This window comes from Anser cygnoides, chromosome 1 (genome assembly GCF_040182565.1).
Source record: "Anser cygnoides isolate HZ-2024a breed goose chromosome 1, Taihu_goose_T2T_genome, whole genome shotgun sequence".
NCBI lineage: Eukaryota > Metazoa > Chordata > Aves > Anseriformes > Anatidae > Anser > Anser cygnoides.
Window position 1 is genome coordinate 13,305,550 of NC_089873.1, and position 16,994 is coordinate 13,322,543.

The following is a 16,994-nucleotide window of genomic DNA, read 5'->3' on the forward strand; positions in this document are numbered from 1 at the left end:
TGGTTCTCAAACCCACACCCAGAACACTATGTTTATGACCTAAACCAAAATCAAGCAAAAAATAAAAAATAAAAGCACCAAATTTACTTAACTTCTATGACACATAGGTCATAGAAAAATCAAAACAGCAAGGGCGTTTAAGTGTTCAAAAAGAAAGGAGATAAGAACTAAATGCATAAATACCGGCCTACCAAAAAAAAAAAAAAGAGATTCAAAATATTTTCATCAATGTGTTCTCTCCTCTTTTTTCCAGGAGATAAAAAAAATATGTTATACATGGGCCTGAAGACATTGACATAACTGTCAAAGAAAAACAGCTGACCAAAACCATCCGCAGTCCCTGATAAATGCAAACATTCCACCTAGTAAAGTGATAGGTTACATTCACAGCTTTCATGAAATTTTTATGGAGTTATAATATTTCTGCCAGAAGTGAACTTGGCCATCAGCCTCAACGTTAAGCAGAAACAGAAAACAATGCTTTAAGATGATGTGTCAAATCTAACACTCACACAAGTCAGGAGAATAGGATACGCATCAATACTATTTTTTAACTTCCTGTTCACCTTTTATTCTGATCTAAGTAAAAGAAGAATCCATTTGGAAAATAATAATTGGACAAAAATACCCCCTATTACCTATTATTATAACGTTTACACAATAAAGTCAAACTGTAGGTCTAATTAATAGTACAGTTCTACCCAAACAGTATGCCAACATTTAGAATTACACAGGGGGAAAAAATAAGTGTGTTTTAACTGCTGTTTTCTAAGCAATTACACAGAGTTGATGACTTGTACAAATATCCAACAGATAACGGATTCTTCTCAGCACAGATCTTTAAGGTTGTGTTCATTAAGGAGCACTTGAACACAGGTTTTTGGAATAAAAAAATGCTTACTGTTCAGTGAGCATTGCTCTGGCTTCCTCACCACATCATTGTGCTGGCAGAACCGCCGTAAGCAACGGCTGGATATATGCACAGGGTTGCCCTGGTTCGCAATATCAGGTCTCAAATAGGTATTTTGGGTGAGAAAAAGGGGAAAGAAGGAGATAGTTTTGGAACATAAGACAATAATATGCTTGTCTTTTTAAGTCTCGCGAGTCTCAGAAATTTCTGAGGAAAGGCTGAAGCGCAAGAAGACACTGCAATTACGGGTTATTCCTTCTCCCAGCCCCACTGCCTTCAGGGGCCGAAGATCATAACAAGATCTGCACTTGATAGCATAGAAGAAACAACATATTGTAAATAGTGTTTGCTTTCAAACATACTTTTTAGAAATCAAAAGAAATGCTACTTGCTTTATGATAACCTCAATATATCCAACAGACTCCTGGCTTGGTTTACGCTTGATTTCGCCTTGCAAAAAGAACTTCTCGATAGAAAGAGCATATTACATCGGGTCTGTTCTTCCTCCTGCTGGTTAAAGGCATCTGCAGATTCATCCCACTCCTTTACAGCTTCTAACAGGAATTACGACCAATTAGAACAATCAAGTTTCCCATCACAAACGCTAATCAGATTTTAACATCCATTATGCAAAATATTGCTCGTTTGCTGAAAGCTTTTACAATAAAACAGAGACTCCAGCTTACAGCCACATTATAATCCCTAGCTCACTTTCCAAGTGACCATATCAACAAAGTAAAAAATGTTTATTTAATTAGCAGTTAGGTTCCTGTGGGTGGAGGCAACATCTGTCTTTCCTGTCTGTGCCAGCATATTAATATAGCTTTTCTTGTCGTGCCAGGAGACTTTGAAGCATGTAACGTGGAGTGTGCCAGGATCAGCTTAAGTTTGAAAATGTTGTTTGCATTCAACAGCTGTGTTAAGATTTTCACATCTTTGTTAGAGCCCATACACGTTTGGAGTGTACTGAAGCAAATTAGCCACCGCTATGGTTACCAAAAAAAAAAAAAATCTATATTAGTCTATCAAGCTAGCTTTTTTTTTTTTTTTTTTAGGAAATTTTACATTTAAAGTTATATTAACATTTTCGTATAAAAAAATGAAAGCTGTTTACATCTACCTTCTGACCTAAGTTAGGAGAGAATTAAAAAACAGCTTCTTAGCCAAAAAAAAAATATTCAAAATAAAATAAAATAAAATAAAATAAAATAAAATAAAATGCTATATTTTGAGTGGCATTGTCAAATATCAGAATGCCATTAAAAATATATGAACTACTGGTTATTAATGTTCATATCTGAAAGCTGTAGCCAACCTTCATATAATAGCGCAGATGAGTAAAAAAGAGAAAAATGGAAAGTACTTTTTCCTAAAACCACATTCAAGCGCTGAACGTATGTACCATTTCATGGCCAGCTCTTCTAGCTAACAGCCCCACGTGAATCAGCTTCAGATCAGCAGAAGTGAAACTTGCTTGGCATGTATGTCACTGTATTGTTCTGTCTTTGGTAAGCACAGACTTTGCTCTATGTTTCCAGTAGAACCAGGATTCTGATTAATGTTTTTTTTAATAGCAGATCTCCACTTTTGGTAGTAATGGGTAAGAGGTTCGTTAACCTCAGAAAGACTCCAAGATTCGAAATAGTGATGAAAAATATTCTTTGGTCACTAACTGAGAGTGTGGTGAGAGGCTTTCTGCTTCCCAATGGGTGGTGGCAATAGGATGCTTGGACACTGGCAAAAAGAAACATGGCGTGACACTAGCAATCATAGAAATCTCGCAAAGGAGTTAATTCTTCTGCAAGTTCAGATTTAGCACATAAAGAGGCCGTGTTCATTAGCAGAAAGAGATTACTGTGGTAACTTCCAAACAAGGTACCAGTTCACTGCATCTGGCAAATAGTAATGCACTTTTTATTCAGAAGTGAAGCATTTTACAGAACTAATAGCTCCCTGGAAGCGCCCACTATGAAGAAACGCATGATAAATATTGTAGAATATTTTTTCTGTTTTTTTTTTTAAAGATGTACACATTTCAGAGAACTAAGAAATACCTTTTTAAGCCAAGAACATGCCAACAAAAGGAAGAGAAAGAAAAAGCACACCATAGAAAAGCTCAAACATCATTCTTGATTAAAACCTAACAAGAACTGCTGACATTATACTAAGTGAAAAAGGCCTCAAACTAGGGGAGCTACCCTCCCACCATTTGATTTCTCTTTTTTTCAGAAAAAGAGGAGATTGTATCTAATTGAAAATCATTAACACCACACAGACTGATTTATTTCTAATGGTGTATACTAGAAGAAAACAGGATATGAGATAAGACACACAAGAAAAGGAATTCAATTAGAAGTGTTAGAGCAAAAGTCTTTATTCCGAGGACATAACAACTAAGGCTAATAGAAGTGGAAAGTTCATTTTGTGAATATATGACAGTCCTCTAACCAACAGCAGTGGAAGTATTGAGTTAGGTTGATGTCATCTTGGTAATAAATAAAAACGCTGGTGAAAAGAAGCAAGTCATGATGGACTGAGTGGCTTTTGTTCAAACCTCTATCCAGTTTTTAATATTTTAACCAACCCCCTATGGCTAAAGAGCGTTACTATGTGTTACTAAAAAGGAAGGAGAGAGAGGTCTGCATGTTTGCCTTTTTGCAATTTACATATTTTACAATTTAGTTTCTGCTATTTACGTGAGAAAAACACGACTGGTTTGACTGGAAGGTTTCCTGCCAGAGGGACTATAACCATTCTCAGATAAGTCTGAAAATATCTAAAGGTGTCCCTTCTGATGAGCATTTGCTGCTCTAAAGGCAGAAATGAGCAGCCAGTAAGCCAGAGAAAATATAATACAATTCAGTTTCTGTGGAAAAAATTTGAAAGCAGTTCCAAGAGACTAAAGCCAGTATCAATGCAGCAACCTCTATGGTGACCAAAGTCATATATTTATCTCTGAATGATGTATAAAGTTCAACAAACAAAAACAAAAATATGGCAGTGAAAGAGAAGAAATGTGAATAAGGGATGAAAAGTCCAACTGACTCATGTATCACAAGTACTAACTGTTAAAAAGTATGGTAAGAATGAATGAGTCAACTAGTTCCCCATTAAAAAGTGACAAAATGGCCAAAAGAGCTCATTATGAAATCCTATGTAAATCGCTTACTTTGGTTTTCCACAGAAAATTTTTCTCAATTTGGGAACAACTCCTAATACTAAAGTTACCTTATATTTTCCCTTAATGGATTTCAATGTTAACTGAGTTAAACAAGTTGGCCTTAAATTTGACATGCAGAATAACCTCCTAGGAAAGATGTTTTGGGAAAAATAATCAGCCAAATGATCTGAGTGTTTCCTAGAAAGAGGCTAGAAAAAATAAGTTTTCCCATGAGCTAAAATAAGGAAAACAAAGTAGGAAAAGAATATATACTTCAGAATATCATTATACCATTTAGTTTTATTTTACTTTGGGAGGGGTGAGGGCATCTTATACCAGGTGTATGCTTCTTCTCGGTATATCAAAAATTCCATCACATCTGAAAATCTTTAGAGAAAGTACATGAATATCTGGAAAACAAAGTATTCCCCAAAGTGCAGTTTCCATACTTTCAGTAAATAGGAGGATTTCTGTAAGGCAAGAGGTCAGTTGTCTTTGAGATTTTAACTGCCCTGGACTTTTAAAGGAGAGTTTAATGTTTTAAAGAACAAATTAGACAAATATCTGCTGAGAACTTACTTCAGTGCAAATTGCCCAGGTAGGCGTCCAGACGGGCCTTGAATATCTCCAGAGAAGGAGACTCCACAACCTCCCTGGGCAGCCTGTCCCAGTGCTCCGTCACCCTCACCGTGAAGAAGTTCTTTTGCATGCTGGTGCAGAACTTCCTGCGCTCCATTTTGTGGCCATTGCCCCTTGTCCTGTCCCCACAAACCACTAAAAAGAGGTTGGCCAAATCCCTCTGTCTCCCACACTTAAGATATTTATGAACATTAATGCAATAACCTCTATAGCTACAAAAAAAAAACAAAAAAAAAAAAAAAACAAGATATCTCTATGTCCATTCCCCTTAAAGCCATGACCACTGACAGAAATAACATGGATATCCCTTAAGCACACCATCCCCAGCAAGAAGTATATGCTCTGCTTCTGCTTCACAAAACATTCATATAACTTAGAATAAAAATTAGAGAAGAAATAGGGGAGCTCTAGGTAGCCTATGGTAACTCTTAACAATAAAATATATATTTCAGGTTAATTGTTTTTAATACAATATGCACTGCTATAGCTAGTGAAAGCTAGGGTGCATGGTACCTCATCTAAGCACTGAAATGCAGGACTTGCTGTTACGTCAGTCGATCCCTCGTCTCGGGTATAAACGGTTGGAGCTAGAGCACAGATGGGTTGCTCCTCCTCGATTTCCAGTTCTGTGTCACTGGAACTGGAACTTTCTTCACCAGCCTGACTCATTTTTTGAAGCTCTAGGAAGTAAGAGAATAACAAAACTCAGTTAATTAGATCCTGGGATACATATGTGTAAGATAAACAGGTAGTGTAAAGAACACAACATCAAGATGTGCGACCCAATTATTTGAATTATTTTGAATTATTATTCAAATAATAAAAGCCAGAATGTGAGCAGTCTGGCTGGGTCCACAATTATAACTGCATGAAAGACTTCTAAGAGGTAGCATTATCCTTCCATCATTGTTTGAGTACTTTAAAAGTCCTCTAACAGTTGACTATGCTATCTTTACATAAATGTTCGAGAACACACAGAACAATATTTCTTAAAGAGCAGGCTTTGAATAACAGATTCAGGCTGGAAAACACCTCTGAGGTTATCTGGTCCTCTCTCCTGCTCAGAGCAGGGCTAACTTCAAATCTAAATCCAGTTCCTTAGGGCTTTGACTACCACAGTTTTGAAAATCTCTGGAGACCCCAACTGTTGCCTTCAGGTAGATGGAAATGTCCAGGTGGATGGTGGTGGATCTTCTCTCTGCCATCTCCATAGGACTAATGAACGAATGTGCTTTCTCTTCTCTCCACCCAGCGTAAACCCACCCTTCACTTTGCCTCCTGACCTTGCAGGGAGAAAATACATAGAAAGGGAGCCCCTTCACAGAACATAGAGGTCTTGAGGACAAGACACCGTCTAACTTTTGTGAGCAATATCACTAAAATTATTTGTGTTTCTAAGTCATTCTATTGTCAAACTTAAAAAGACGAATAAATAAATAACTAGACCAAAAACCACCACCATCAACAAAACCCACCATCAACAAAACAAACAAACAAAAACATAAGAAATGAGAAAACATGGTATAATATCTAAGAACAGGAGGTAGAGAAATACTGGGGAAAAAAAATTATCCTAAGATCTCCTCCTGTCAGAGTTCTTATGTAGTACACTAACATTTCAGTTATGGAGCAAGTCACATTTTTAGTATCCGTGACCTGTGTTAAAATAATATGATCCTGAGAAATATCCAAGTGAACTAACCACTCGAGGAAAATCTTACAGGATTTAAGTGATATTTAGATCTCTAGTACAGTGTTGGATCTGGTTTTTGTTTGTTTGCTTGTTTGTTGTTGTTTTGTTCTTTTTCCAAAAGAGTGCTAAAAGAAGCTAACATGCAGATTTTATAAACATAGCTTTAGTATAAACTTTATCCCAAATTAGAGGACACAGTTTAGGAAAAAATACATAGGGAGAGAAATAGAAGAAAGTTGGAACAAGTAGAGTTTTTGAAAAATATAACTTTCCTACAATTATGTCTGGGCAAATCCCACCTTCACAGCTCTCCTTAGGAATAGAAATCTCTTAAGATCTCCGCACTTAGAACAGCTAGACCAAGGGCATTTACTTCTGAGCAAGATGAGACTTAACGACAAGTTACTATAACTTTATGTAACTTCACTTTGTGGTTATTATCCCAGTTCAGCACTTCAGGACTATGTTCTTAGGCATCGATTGTCAGAATTGGCTGAGGCACGTGAAAATACAGAGCCAGGAACAGAGAATGGGAGGTTGAATATGGGGGATGCAACGCTCCTGGCACCCTGATCGGACATAGCAATGTCAGTCAGGTCCGTACTTCTCATGACATCAAATATTAATGGCTGCCAAAACCATCTGGCATAACAGTATCTTAAAGAGTTTTTTATATTCAGAGTTTTAAAATATTGACCTTTTGCATGAAGGTGGCACAAAACAAGACAAATATTTTAGGAAAAAGTTGTATGAGATACAGAATGACCAGAGGCAATAAACACCTTACAAAAGGAAGAGAAGGGATGGAGAACCTCTCTGGCACACAGAAATCTAGCCATGACATAGTAAGATAGGGGAGCAAGCATGTTTGTGGAACAAAACACAGAGGAAAGTGAAGACAGGGCATATATGGAGGAATTCAAGCATTCCTTCCCAAATTCACTACAGTGGGACTTAGATGCAGTGAATTGACAAATAGCATCCTAATATTTTAGTTCAAAATTTTGGGAGAAAGATTGCTGACGGCTGCAAGTGTTACCTGACTCTACTGGATCTTTCTAGAGTAACTATTACTGAAAGTAACTATTATGCAGGGAACATTGTATTCTGCTGTAGTACAGTCATGATAAAACCCCTATCAGCTGCCAAAACGCAGGACTTACACCATATTATCTTGACATCATTCAGCCATTCACATAACATATGGGAGACTTCTCTCCTTTAAAAAAAATTATAATAAATCAAAAAGAATCCAAATTAAAACCATAATAAAATCAAGGAGGGTTTTTGTGAATATGGCAATAGTATATATTGGATTTCTCCAATGAAACAACCAGAGTAATTTTACATTCCAAAACCAGAAGTCTGATGGTTCAGAAAGATGTGATTTCTTTATACAGCTGTGGTGGGGAAATGGACAAAAAAATGTTGTGCTGTGCATAGCCATCTTTTGAAAAATTAGTTGTCTATAAAGGTAGCAAAACTTGTACTGGTAAGTTTATGACTTTCTTCAGTGCTTTTTGGAATTTCTTCAAGAACAGTTTGACTTGTAGAGAGATTTCAGCAGCTGTATTTGCTTATGGAAAAAAAAAAAAGCAATTTCATGATCTCTCCTGAAGGAGTCAAAACATTGTGAAACAACTGCAAACACCGCAGAGGCCAAGAAATAAACTCTGAAGCCCTGTACATAAGCATGTATACATGATTACTAAAGTTGTTTTTCACCAAGAAAAGTGCTGAAATTTTTAGAATATGCATTTCACGTTCATATCTGCTGCTTTTGTGATTCTGAATATATCAGAAGAATTTAGAAAGTGGGAAAAGCACAAGTGAAAGAAACTCTAAGCAGGGAGATGCCAAAAACTGAGAGCTTCATCTGTGTAGGCATTTTTGTTGATACTTGTATTTGAACCAGAGTTGATGCAAATCAAACACTTGCAGTTGATGCAAGTTAACACTTCTTCAGAGTACGGTAGTACAAAAAAATTGTTGCTAGAGACTCCAATTTGCTGGGCAGAAAGAAAACAAAAACAATCTCCTGGATATGACAAGTTTAAAACATAATGATAAGACACAAATACAGACACATCAGCCAGAGGAGAAAAGTTAGCCTTAGCTAGTGTGATAAGCACTAAGAAGGAAGGGAACGGACTTGCCTTTTCAAAATATTAGGAAGTGGTACTGTAACAAAAGATATACAAAGCTTAGCATTCTTCAATTACCTACTATAGAATTATATTTAAAATCTAGCTTACAGAAAATCACATATATGAAGTTCAAAAATCAAAGTAGGAAAATTGTATTTTTGCAGTATCTTATAAATGGTTTAATTCAAATAGAAATGAAAGCTGGAATGATTTCTAAACTTACAGAATAGTTCAATAAACATGAATGTTCTCAAACTCTAGAACTGCAAATAATACCAAGGCCTTGGAATTACAAGTCCATTTTAGAACCCAGGTCAAATCACACTGAGAACCGTCCTGTGAAACAGCTTCAGGACAGCAATAACAAAAGTCCAAAATCAGATTCCCATGACGAATTCCAGCACCTTTACTTCAGTATCTCTCCAGCAAACAGCAGTGTTAATACAAATGCCAGTGCGGAATGCAGAAAGGTCGTGCTTAGCTGCATTGGCTCTTTCCAGAATGACAACTGCAAAAAGTAGTAAAACTAGTAAAATTTCATTCTGAACATGAAGAGATACAGCTCTGTGTATGCAGATGCATCAGCTAGACTAATTAAGAAGACACCAGTCTTGTAAAAGTCCCTGTTGAGGGAAGTATGCTTCACATAATCAACTTCATTAACATGCAGTGATGAACCCATTAAACCTTATCTTAATTCCTTGCATTTATTAAATGAATTAGAAAAAGATTCTGGTTCAGAAAATTGTCAATAAGATTTTGATATCAGTTACCCAGTCTTACGCTTCAAGCCCAACCTGAACGTGATTTTTTAATTTTAAGCACAATGAAAAAAATACATAAAGCACATTATTTTTCTCTAAGCCATTGTTACAGGAATAAAGGTATGAATTCATTGTTAGAGTAACATCAAATTGTTTACGTTGTTATTGCTGGAGACAAAACCTGTTGTATGATGAAGAGAATATGTTAAATTAATGCCTTTTAAACTGTTTTATTAAAACTTGTGTATGAATGTACATTCAAGTTAATTTGTACTTCCAATCTGATAACTTCTGAGGCTGTGAGGTCTGTGAAATGAATTAAAACAATGAGCAGTTATTTGTGGAAGTAGGCTAACTCCAGTGGACATACAGATGCAGCTTATTACTAATATTGGATGCAGGTTCACAGCTGGATTTATAGATGGTACATTATACATTGACATGTGTGCTGCTTTCCTTCATTATGAAAATATAATTTCTTAAACTATTCCCTCACTCATTCTTTGCTGCCACACAAAACTGATATTTCATTTAAGCCAGGTTAGTTAAACTGGTATAGACTGACATATAAATGTTCCAACCCACCAAAGGTTTTTTTGTTTAATACAAGAACACAAGTCTAAGGTTTAGACAAGTTTAAATGAGTAGGTGCAAAGTGAAACTAGGTTGAACTGAGGCCACAGACATGGATCTCCTTCCATAGCCAGCTGCACCAGTGGATGCTGTGCACCGTTTCCTTCTTTTCTAAGGGGGATGTTCTTTCCTTCTCCCTCACCACTGATCTGTGAGAGCAATGGCCATAGGATTAGTTTCTCAGGCAAAATCCACTAAGGAAGCCTGAATATTTCCAAATCAGTGATATGAACATAATTGACTAGAAGTCCGCCACGTTCCCATCTGTCCTGCTCAGAGAGGCAGAGGCAGCACCCAGAGCAGGGAGACAATGACCAGAACAGACGAGCTACTGGGCATGACACCGGGTATCTATCCACATCTTTATGCTGCTTCCTTTTACACACAGATCTTAAAAAATAAACATGGCTCTGAAACCAAGACAACTGACTTTGTGCTTTACACTGAATGAGTAAGAAAAAACATAAATAATTCAGTTGGAACATCTGAACAGCGATACCTGGAAAGACCCAGAGCCGATCTAGCTCAGCACGCCTCCAGCCAACACTGGATGCCTGGGGGCAGGCAGAAGAATCCCTCAGTCACAGTACAGTGATGCTTCCCCGAACTCATCCACTCTCACCTTAAACTCATGCAAAACATTCAGTATCTGCAAAATCTGAGGGAATGGAGTTTCTCACCTCACCTCTGCATGACGTGAACAGTTCTTTTTGCTTGTTTTGAATCACCTAGTTCTTTTACTGCATGAGTCACTGAATAATCTCAACCCTTCTGTGCCACTAGGTGTTTTCTAGCACTGTCTCTTCATTTGGTAATCCTTTCTGCAGGCTGAAGAGCCCAACCTACCTGCTGTTACTGGTATGAAAACCCTTCTCTGCATTCTACTGTCCCTGTCATCTTTTCCAGTTCTACCATATCTTCTTTGAAGAGAAGGGAAGAGATGAGATCTACAGATGATATTGGTAACACAGGAGTACCATGGATTTATTCAATGGCCCAGTGATGTTCTTTTCATCCCCTAAGCTTTTATTTCCTAATGCTTGTTTCCTGAAGTTTACAGTCTGGTAAATAGCAGGACCTCTGTTTTAACTGGGCAGAGCTAGTGGTTCAGCATGAAGGGCTGTGCCTTTAAAACACAAAGCTATGTCAACATTAAGTGATAGCTGAAATTAAAATTACATAGTATACAATAGGGCATTATACCTGTGTAATTCAGAGTGTTTGATTAGACTGTACAATTCCATAGACAACTATTTTGGGGAAATGACAGCACACTGCATACCTAAATTGCTTAACGATTTCTGTTATGAGTTCCCTTGTTTCTGTTTGTTTTCAAGTCCCTGCTGTTTGGGATGGAATCACCCTGAGCACCCCACAGACTCTAGCTGCTGGAGTTGTAGTTAGATATGGCTAAGATAAGGAGGATTTGAATGGTGAGGTTTGTCACTTCCCTTTTCACTTGGTTTCCATGCGGAACTTACTTTCCTCAGAAAATATCTGGTAACGTGACAAACAAAAAAACAACCCTGAAATCCAAACCCCTGTGTGTTCTGGAGACAGCTTCTCTCTGCCACCCCTGAGCAGAAACTGTTACCATCACTACACACCCACTAGATTACAGAGGAAAACAAACAAAAAAGCTTTGTCTACCCACCAAGCCCAACAGATGACTTATTAAGAAATAGGAAAGTTCAGGGAAGGAGTTCAGAAAGATGCTGAGAAATATAAATCGCCAGCTACAACAAATGGATTAAAATAATGTCATAAAAATATTTCACGGTAGAATCGCATAGGATTTTTTAATAAATTTTAAAAAACAAAACAAAACGACTATATCCTGACACCAAAATTCTTAAGCTTTATATGAAGGAACACTGATAAGCAGCTAACCCTGTGTGTGGTAAACTTTGCTCAAACACTTTCTGTTAACTTGATCTGATTTTTTTTTTTTTTGAGTGTTCCTTTGGGGACCTAGGAGTTGGACTCGATGGTCCTTTTGGATCCCTTCCAACTTGTATATTCTATGATTCTAAGATTCTGTGATTAACTTGAAGCGTTCTTGCAGGTAGGAACCTCGGCAGGAGAATAACTTCAGCACGAGGATACTCCTGCAGGGCGTAATCAACTGGAAATCAATCAAAAGCATGAAAATGAAAGTGAATCAACATTATAGCCAAAATATAGATGGCATAAGTAAAACTTTAAAAACATTAAGTTTAGTTTATATGGAGAAAGAACTCTTCCTAGCAGTTCCTCTTTTTCAGGGTGTGGGGTTTTTTTTTTCAGTATTTATAAATACATTTTGAAGGATGTTTAGGTTCCTAGCATGTATCTAATGGAGAGAAGTAGGAAAAAAAAAAAAAAAAAGGAGGAAAACCAAAACTGCGCTGCACTTAGCCAAGGCTTAAACTCCTCTGGTCCCCGCGGCAGCGAAGGGGACTCGTGGGGCCGGCTGCCACCCGGCGGCAGCGCCTTGCAGCGCCTTGTAGTGCCTTGCAGAGCTTTGTAGAGCTTTGTAGTGCCTTGCAGAGCTTTGTAGAGCCCTGTAGAGCCTTGTAGTGCCTTTCAGAGCCTTGTAGTGCCTTGCAGAGCTTTATAGAGCCTTGCAGAGCCCTGCAGTGCCTTGCAGAGCTTTGTAGAGCCTTGCAGCGCCTTGCACTGCTGGCTCACTGCTGCTGCCCCGGCAACTTGTGCAGCGAACAGGTGGATTCAGTATTCGGGCTCAACAGCAAGAATTGCTTAATATATATATATGTGTGTGTGTGTGTGTATGTATATTTCAAAAATCAACTATTTCTAAAGACCTGGAAAAATTAACATCCATCCCTCCTCACGTCCCGAGATATTTCATGGTCCGTTTTCCACTCTCCAGAATCCTATTCCTCTACACTAAGCCAGCGTACGGCAGGCAGGCCCTTTTTGGGCTGCATTTGATGATTCTTGAGGCTGAACAACACAAAGCAAAGCAGTGAGTGAACCCGAAGAGCTCTGCCGGTCAGCACGAGGCCTTACCGAGCCTTCCACTGAGGAAATTACCGCCGGACAAGGAGCGCCAGGGCCGCCTTCCTCCCCCTCGGGCTCAAAAATACGCAACCTGTGGCACAGCAACATAGGCAGACGTGAGGGTAACGGGACAGAAGGAGCTGGGCGAGCACATGCCCTATTGCGTGGCTTGTAGGGTTATTTTGGGGGAAAAACACCCCCCACACACACAAAATACCACCATGGGGTGTAAAAGGGAGGACCCAACAGACATCCCCGGGCTTCATTATTTGTTGTGGTGTGGGGCAGCACCTTTCTGTGCCTCCCTCGGCGCTCGGGGGCACGAAGCCAGCCCTGGCCCCACAAAACTCCCCCCCCCCCCCCGTCCCCTTTTTAATGGCTGTGGAGCCGCACCTCCCCTTTTTAATCGCTGTACAACAGCACCGCGAGCTGGGGGGGAGGGCACAGAAAGCTTTTAGCTGAACGCAGGGGCTCCCCACTTGCGTACAAGCCGCAGACGACTGTTGTATTTAAGGTGATTTATTTATGGAGAGCTCGGCAAATGTGGTGCCCCCCCCACCCCGGCCTGAGGCGGCCGCAGCCCCCCCCAGCCTCACCTGCGCTCCCCGCCCCGCCCCGCCCGCCGCGTCCCCGTTCCCATGGCAACGCGAGCCCGCCTCCTCCCCCTCCCCTCAACCCCCCCTCCCCTTTCCCCCCCCTCCCTTCCCATTGGCTCTAGCGCCGCCCAATAGCGGCCGAAGGCGAGCCCTCACCTCCCTCCCCTTCCCCCCCCCCCCCCCCCCGCCGCCCAATGAGAACACCCGGGTAGTTTCCGCGAACTACGACTCCCAGGAGCCTCCTCGGCGGGGGGCGCTCATGGCGGCCACCGCCTGTTTACGAGGCGTCACGTGACCTTGGCGAGGCGGGGAGGGGGGAGGAGGGAGGAGGAGGAGGAGGAGGAGGAGGAGGAAGGGAGGGGGCGCCGCCATGAGGGCGCTGCGGGCGGGCTGCCGCTGGTGGCCCCGCGCCTGGAGCAGCTCCTCAGCCGCGCCCGGCGGCGCCCGCAAGCCCCTGAAGGAATGGGAGCTGGAGGTCGGCCCCCGGGGGCGGCTGCGGGTGCGGCTGCCGTGCGAGGTGAGCGTGAGGCCGCTGGAGCCGCGGCGCCGCCCGGGCTCCGACCGCCTGCTGCTGGTCACCGTCCGCGGCGACAGGCGGGACCCGGAGCGCGTCCGGGTGCGGTACGACGAGGAGCTGCAGCTCGCCGCCATCGCGGCCGAAGGCGTGGGCAGCGGGGCCGCCGTGGAGGTCCGGGCGCCGGCGGAGTTCGGTGGGTGAGGTGGGTGGGCAGGGGGGAGCCGGTGCCGTGGGGAGGGCGCTGGGCCGCTGCGGGGTGGGGGGTGGGGGTCCCCGGTGGGCGCTGGGCACCTCTGCGGGCGCTTTTGGGGCCGTGAGGGTGGGGGTTGCTGTGTGGCCCTCCTCGGGGGTCAAAATCGCCTGGAAGAAGCGGTAGCAAAAGTGGATGAAATGCCAAGGGCAGCTCTTCTTTTTAGGGTGAGTCTCACGTCATCGTCTTGACACAAGGGAAAAGTCTGGGCAAGGCTTCTTGTACGCGACCTACAAGCCGTTTCTGAGAGCCACCATAGCCACTGTTACCAACAAACGTCTACCTACAAACCATTTCTGAGAGCCACCGTCTCTGCTGGTAACAGCAGGCATCCGTACTGAAGCACTGATGGTGGCCTTAAGTTCAGGGATGGCAAAGGGTGAGCTTGCAGGGGTAATTCCCCTCGATGAGCTTAGCGAGCTGTTGACCCAGAGGTGATTCGGTTTTGCTGGTTGTTGTTTCCCCCCCTCCCTGCTGCTTTATTTCTTCTGATGCTCTGCTGCAGCTGTGCTATGAGAAATGGTGAATAATCCTATCCAATTCACATTTAATATGTGTCATCTGAGAGGTTTTTGGACCCCCGCATTAAATTTTCTCAGTTACTGCTTTTCCTAACTCCTATAGCAAAGGCATTCAGAACCCTTAATCTTTTTACTCATCTCGACTTTGACTCATTTAGGATAGCCATACTAATTCATACTATGAATTCAACTAGTTCTCTGTCCTGTCTCCAGCAGCAGGCATAAGAGGATGCTTAGGGAAGAGTAAGAACAGGGCAAACAGCCAAGTGTACTGTCAGCTGTTTTCAGCTTGGGCATCTTCTGAGCCTGATATAGCTCAGACCCTCGGTGGATCTCTCATCCAAGTGCTTGTCCATTTACATGTGTAAACAGCGCCGTGGTGAAAGCTTACTGGCAAACTCCATGCCTTTTGGCAAAGGATTCCCTGAGGTGTACTGTCCATTGAACTCCTGCTATTTTCTCACACAAGTGCGCAGTGTTCCAAGATCATCTTCACTTTGTCAGTCAGTTTTAACAAATCTGAATAATTCAGCTGGTGAAAAGTTTTCAACTTTGCTATTCGTACTGATTTCCAAGTTCACAAAGTGTTTGAGATGATGCATAATTTATAGTTAAAAGTCAGAAAATGATCCAGGACTTTGTCGAAGACTTCTTAAAGTCCAAGGTCAGTGTTTGTGAGCAGACCAAATATTATCAGTGTATTCATTGCCTCTTTCACCAAACAGTAGCAGTGTCATGAGGCAGGAGTGTCATCTGCTTGTAGATTCAAATCTTCCCGAAGAGTTGTCTATCTGCTAGGTTCTTATTTTCTTGGGTTTTTGTGGTTGGTTTTCTTTTTCCCTGCTTGGCACATACAAAGATTATGTTGGCTTCTCTGTAGTTTACTAATAGAGTTCATCCCAGATTACAAACAATCAAACCAAAACCCATCCTTTCGTTTATTACCCTTCATTTCTCTGACACCAGTTGTCTTTTTGTTGTAGTTGTTAAGCAGCAGTCTTATACCTTGTTTTCTAAAGGGTGTTTGAATGACTAGTTTGTGTTGCTTGATGCTTGTTACTCTTTTTTGAAGGATGGGAGGGGAGAATTCATTGTGTTAAGACCTGGAAAATCTCAGCCTTCATAAAGAGCTTGAATGTGGAGAACCTTCCTCAAGGCCTTAGCAATGAATTCTAATAAAAAGAATTAATTTAGCCGTTGTCCTATTTTGAAATTATGTTCATGTTATGTATTGAACATCAACCAACTCTGCAGACACTCCCAGTCTCCTTCCTCCCATTCTTGAGATGGGCTTTATTAGCTTCTGGGTTTCTAAGCAAGTCGTTCCACTTAGTTTTGGGGTAAGATTATACAATTTGGGTACCCTGTACAGTCTGTGGATTATAGTCACCTTCTACTACTTGGTGTTTGTTACACCATAATTAGCACAATGTTAGTATTGTCTCTTTGTGCTATCTAGACATATCCAGAGATAAATCTCTTGATGTAAATATTTTTTTGTCCTCAGTGAAGCTACTTGCCAGTAAGGTTCCACTTCAGCTCTGGCATGTCTTTTGGATTCTCTGAGTAGTTGTTTGTTTTTTGGGTTGTTCCTTTTCCTGTGGTAGGAAAGAAATGTGCATTAAACATCAGTGCACAAGATCTCACTCCTTGGAAAATGCATCTCAGACTAGAAATAGTGTCAGAAAAGGCTCTGGACTCATAGAAGCACACAACTGGAATCGCAGGATCACTTTGGTTAGAAATGACCCTTAGATTGTGAAGTCCAACAATGCTGTAAGCATTCCTCTCTCAACATTCTGGCTTTTCTCTGGCCTTCCTTGCCCATGTGAGGGTGTTGGCCCTGTTCTGTTTAGACTGTTTTATCTCAACACTTTTCTAGCACTCGACTGTAAGAAGTTGAGAAGTCGATGTGGATGTCCTTACAGTATTCTAGCTAGTTTCCTTTTTAGAAGTGAAAGCATTTCAGAACAGCTTTTGCAATTTGGGTTGGAACTTACCCAGGAAGCTTTAAGTTGGCTAAAACTCCACAGAACCTGACGAACATTTGCAGAAGGTGCTGGATGACAAGTTTAAATACAGACCTTAAACCAAAGGGAACTTGTATGAGCCCTACCGGGCTGACTGCTGAAGGATGCTCTGTTTCTGTTCCAGTGGCTAG

At 41.2% G+C, this 16,994-nt stretch overlaps 2 protein-coding genes across 5 annotated transcripts in view; one reads left to right on the forward strand and one right to left on the reverse strand.

Annotated features, from left to right (window-relative positions):
* Positions 1-13,625, reverse strand: part of CCDC146 (coiled-coil domain containing 146) — a 78,610-nt gene extending 64,985 nt beyond the window's left edge. For 3 of the 4 annotated variants that reach the window (XM_066985535.1, XM_066985412.1, XM_066985597.1), the window contains exons 1-3: positions 13,546-13,625; positions 12,959-13,040; positions 5,223-5,389 (exon numbers count right to left, since the gene is read on the reverse strand). In XM_066985535.1, coding sequence (XP_066841636.1) covers positions 5,223-5,378 — 156 coding nt within the window. In that variant the 5' untranslated portion in view covers positions 5,379-5,389; positions 12,959-13,040; positions 13,546-13,625. Of the gene's footprint in view, positions 1-5,222; positions 5,390-12,958; positions 13,041-13,342; positions 13,505-13,545 lie in introns of those variants that run through there. The other variant, XM_048068413.2, reaches the window with a different exon arrangement.
* Positions 13,626-13,880: 255 nt separating this feature from the next.
* FAM185A (family with sequence similarity 185 member A) overlaps positions 13,881-16,994 on the forward strand; it is a 53,670-nt gene continuing 50,556 nt past the window's right edge. The window contains exon 1 of the mRNA XM_048068503.2: positions 13,881-14,255. Within this exon, the coding sequence (XP_047924460.2) occupies positions 13,916-14,255 (340 nt within the window). The 5' untranslated portion in view covers positions 13,881-13,915. The remainder of the gene's footprint in view (positions 14,256-16,994) is intronic.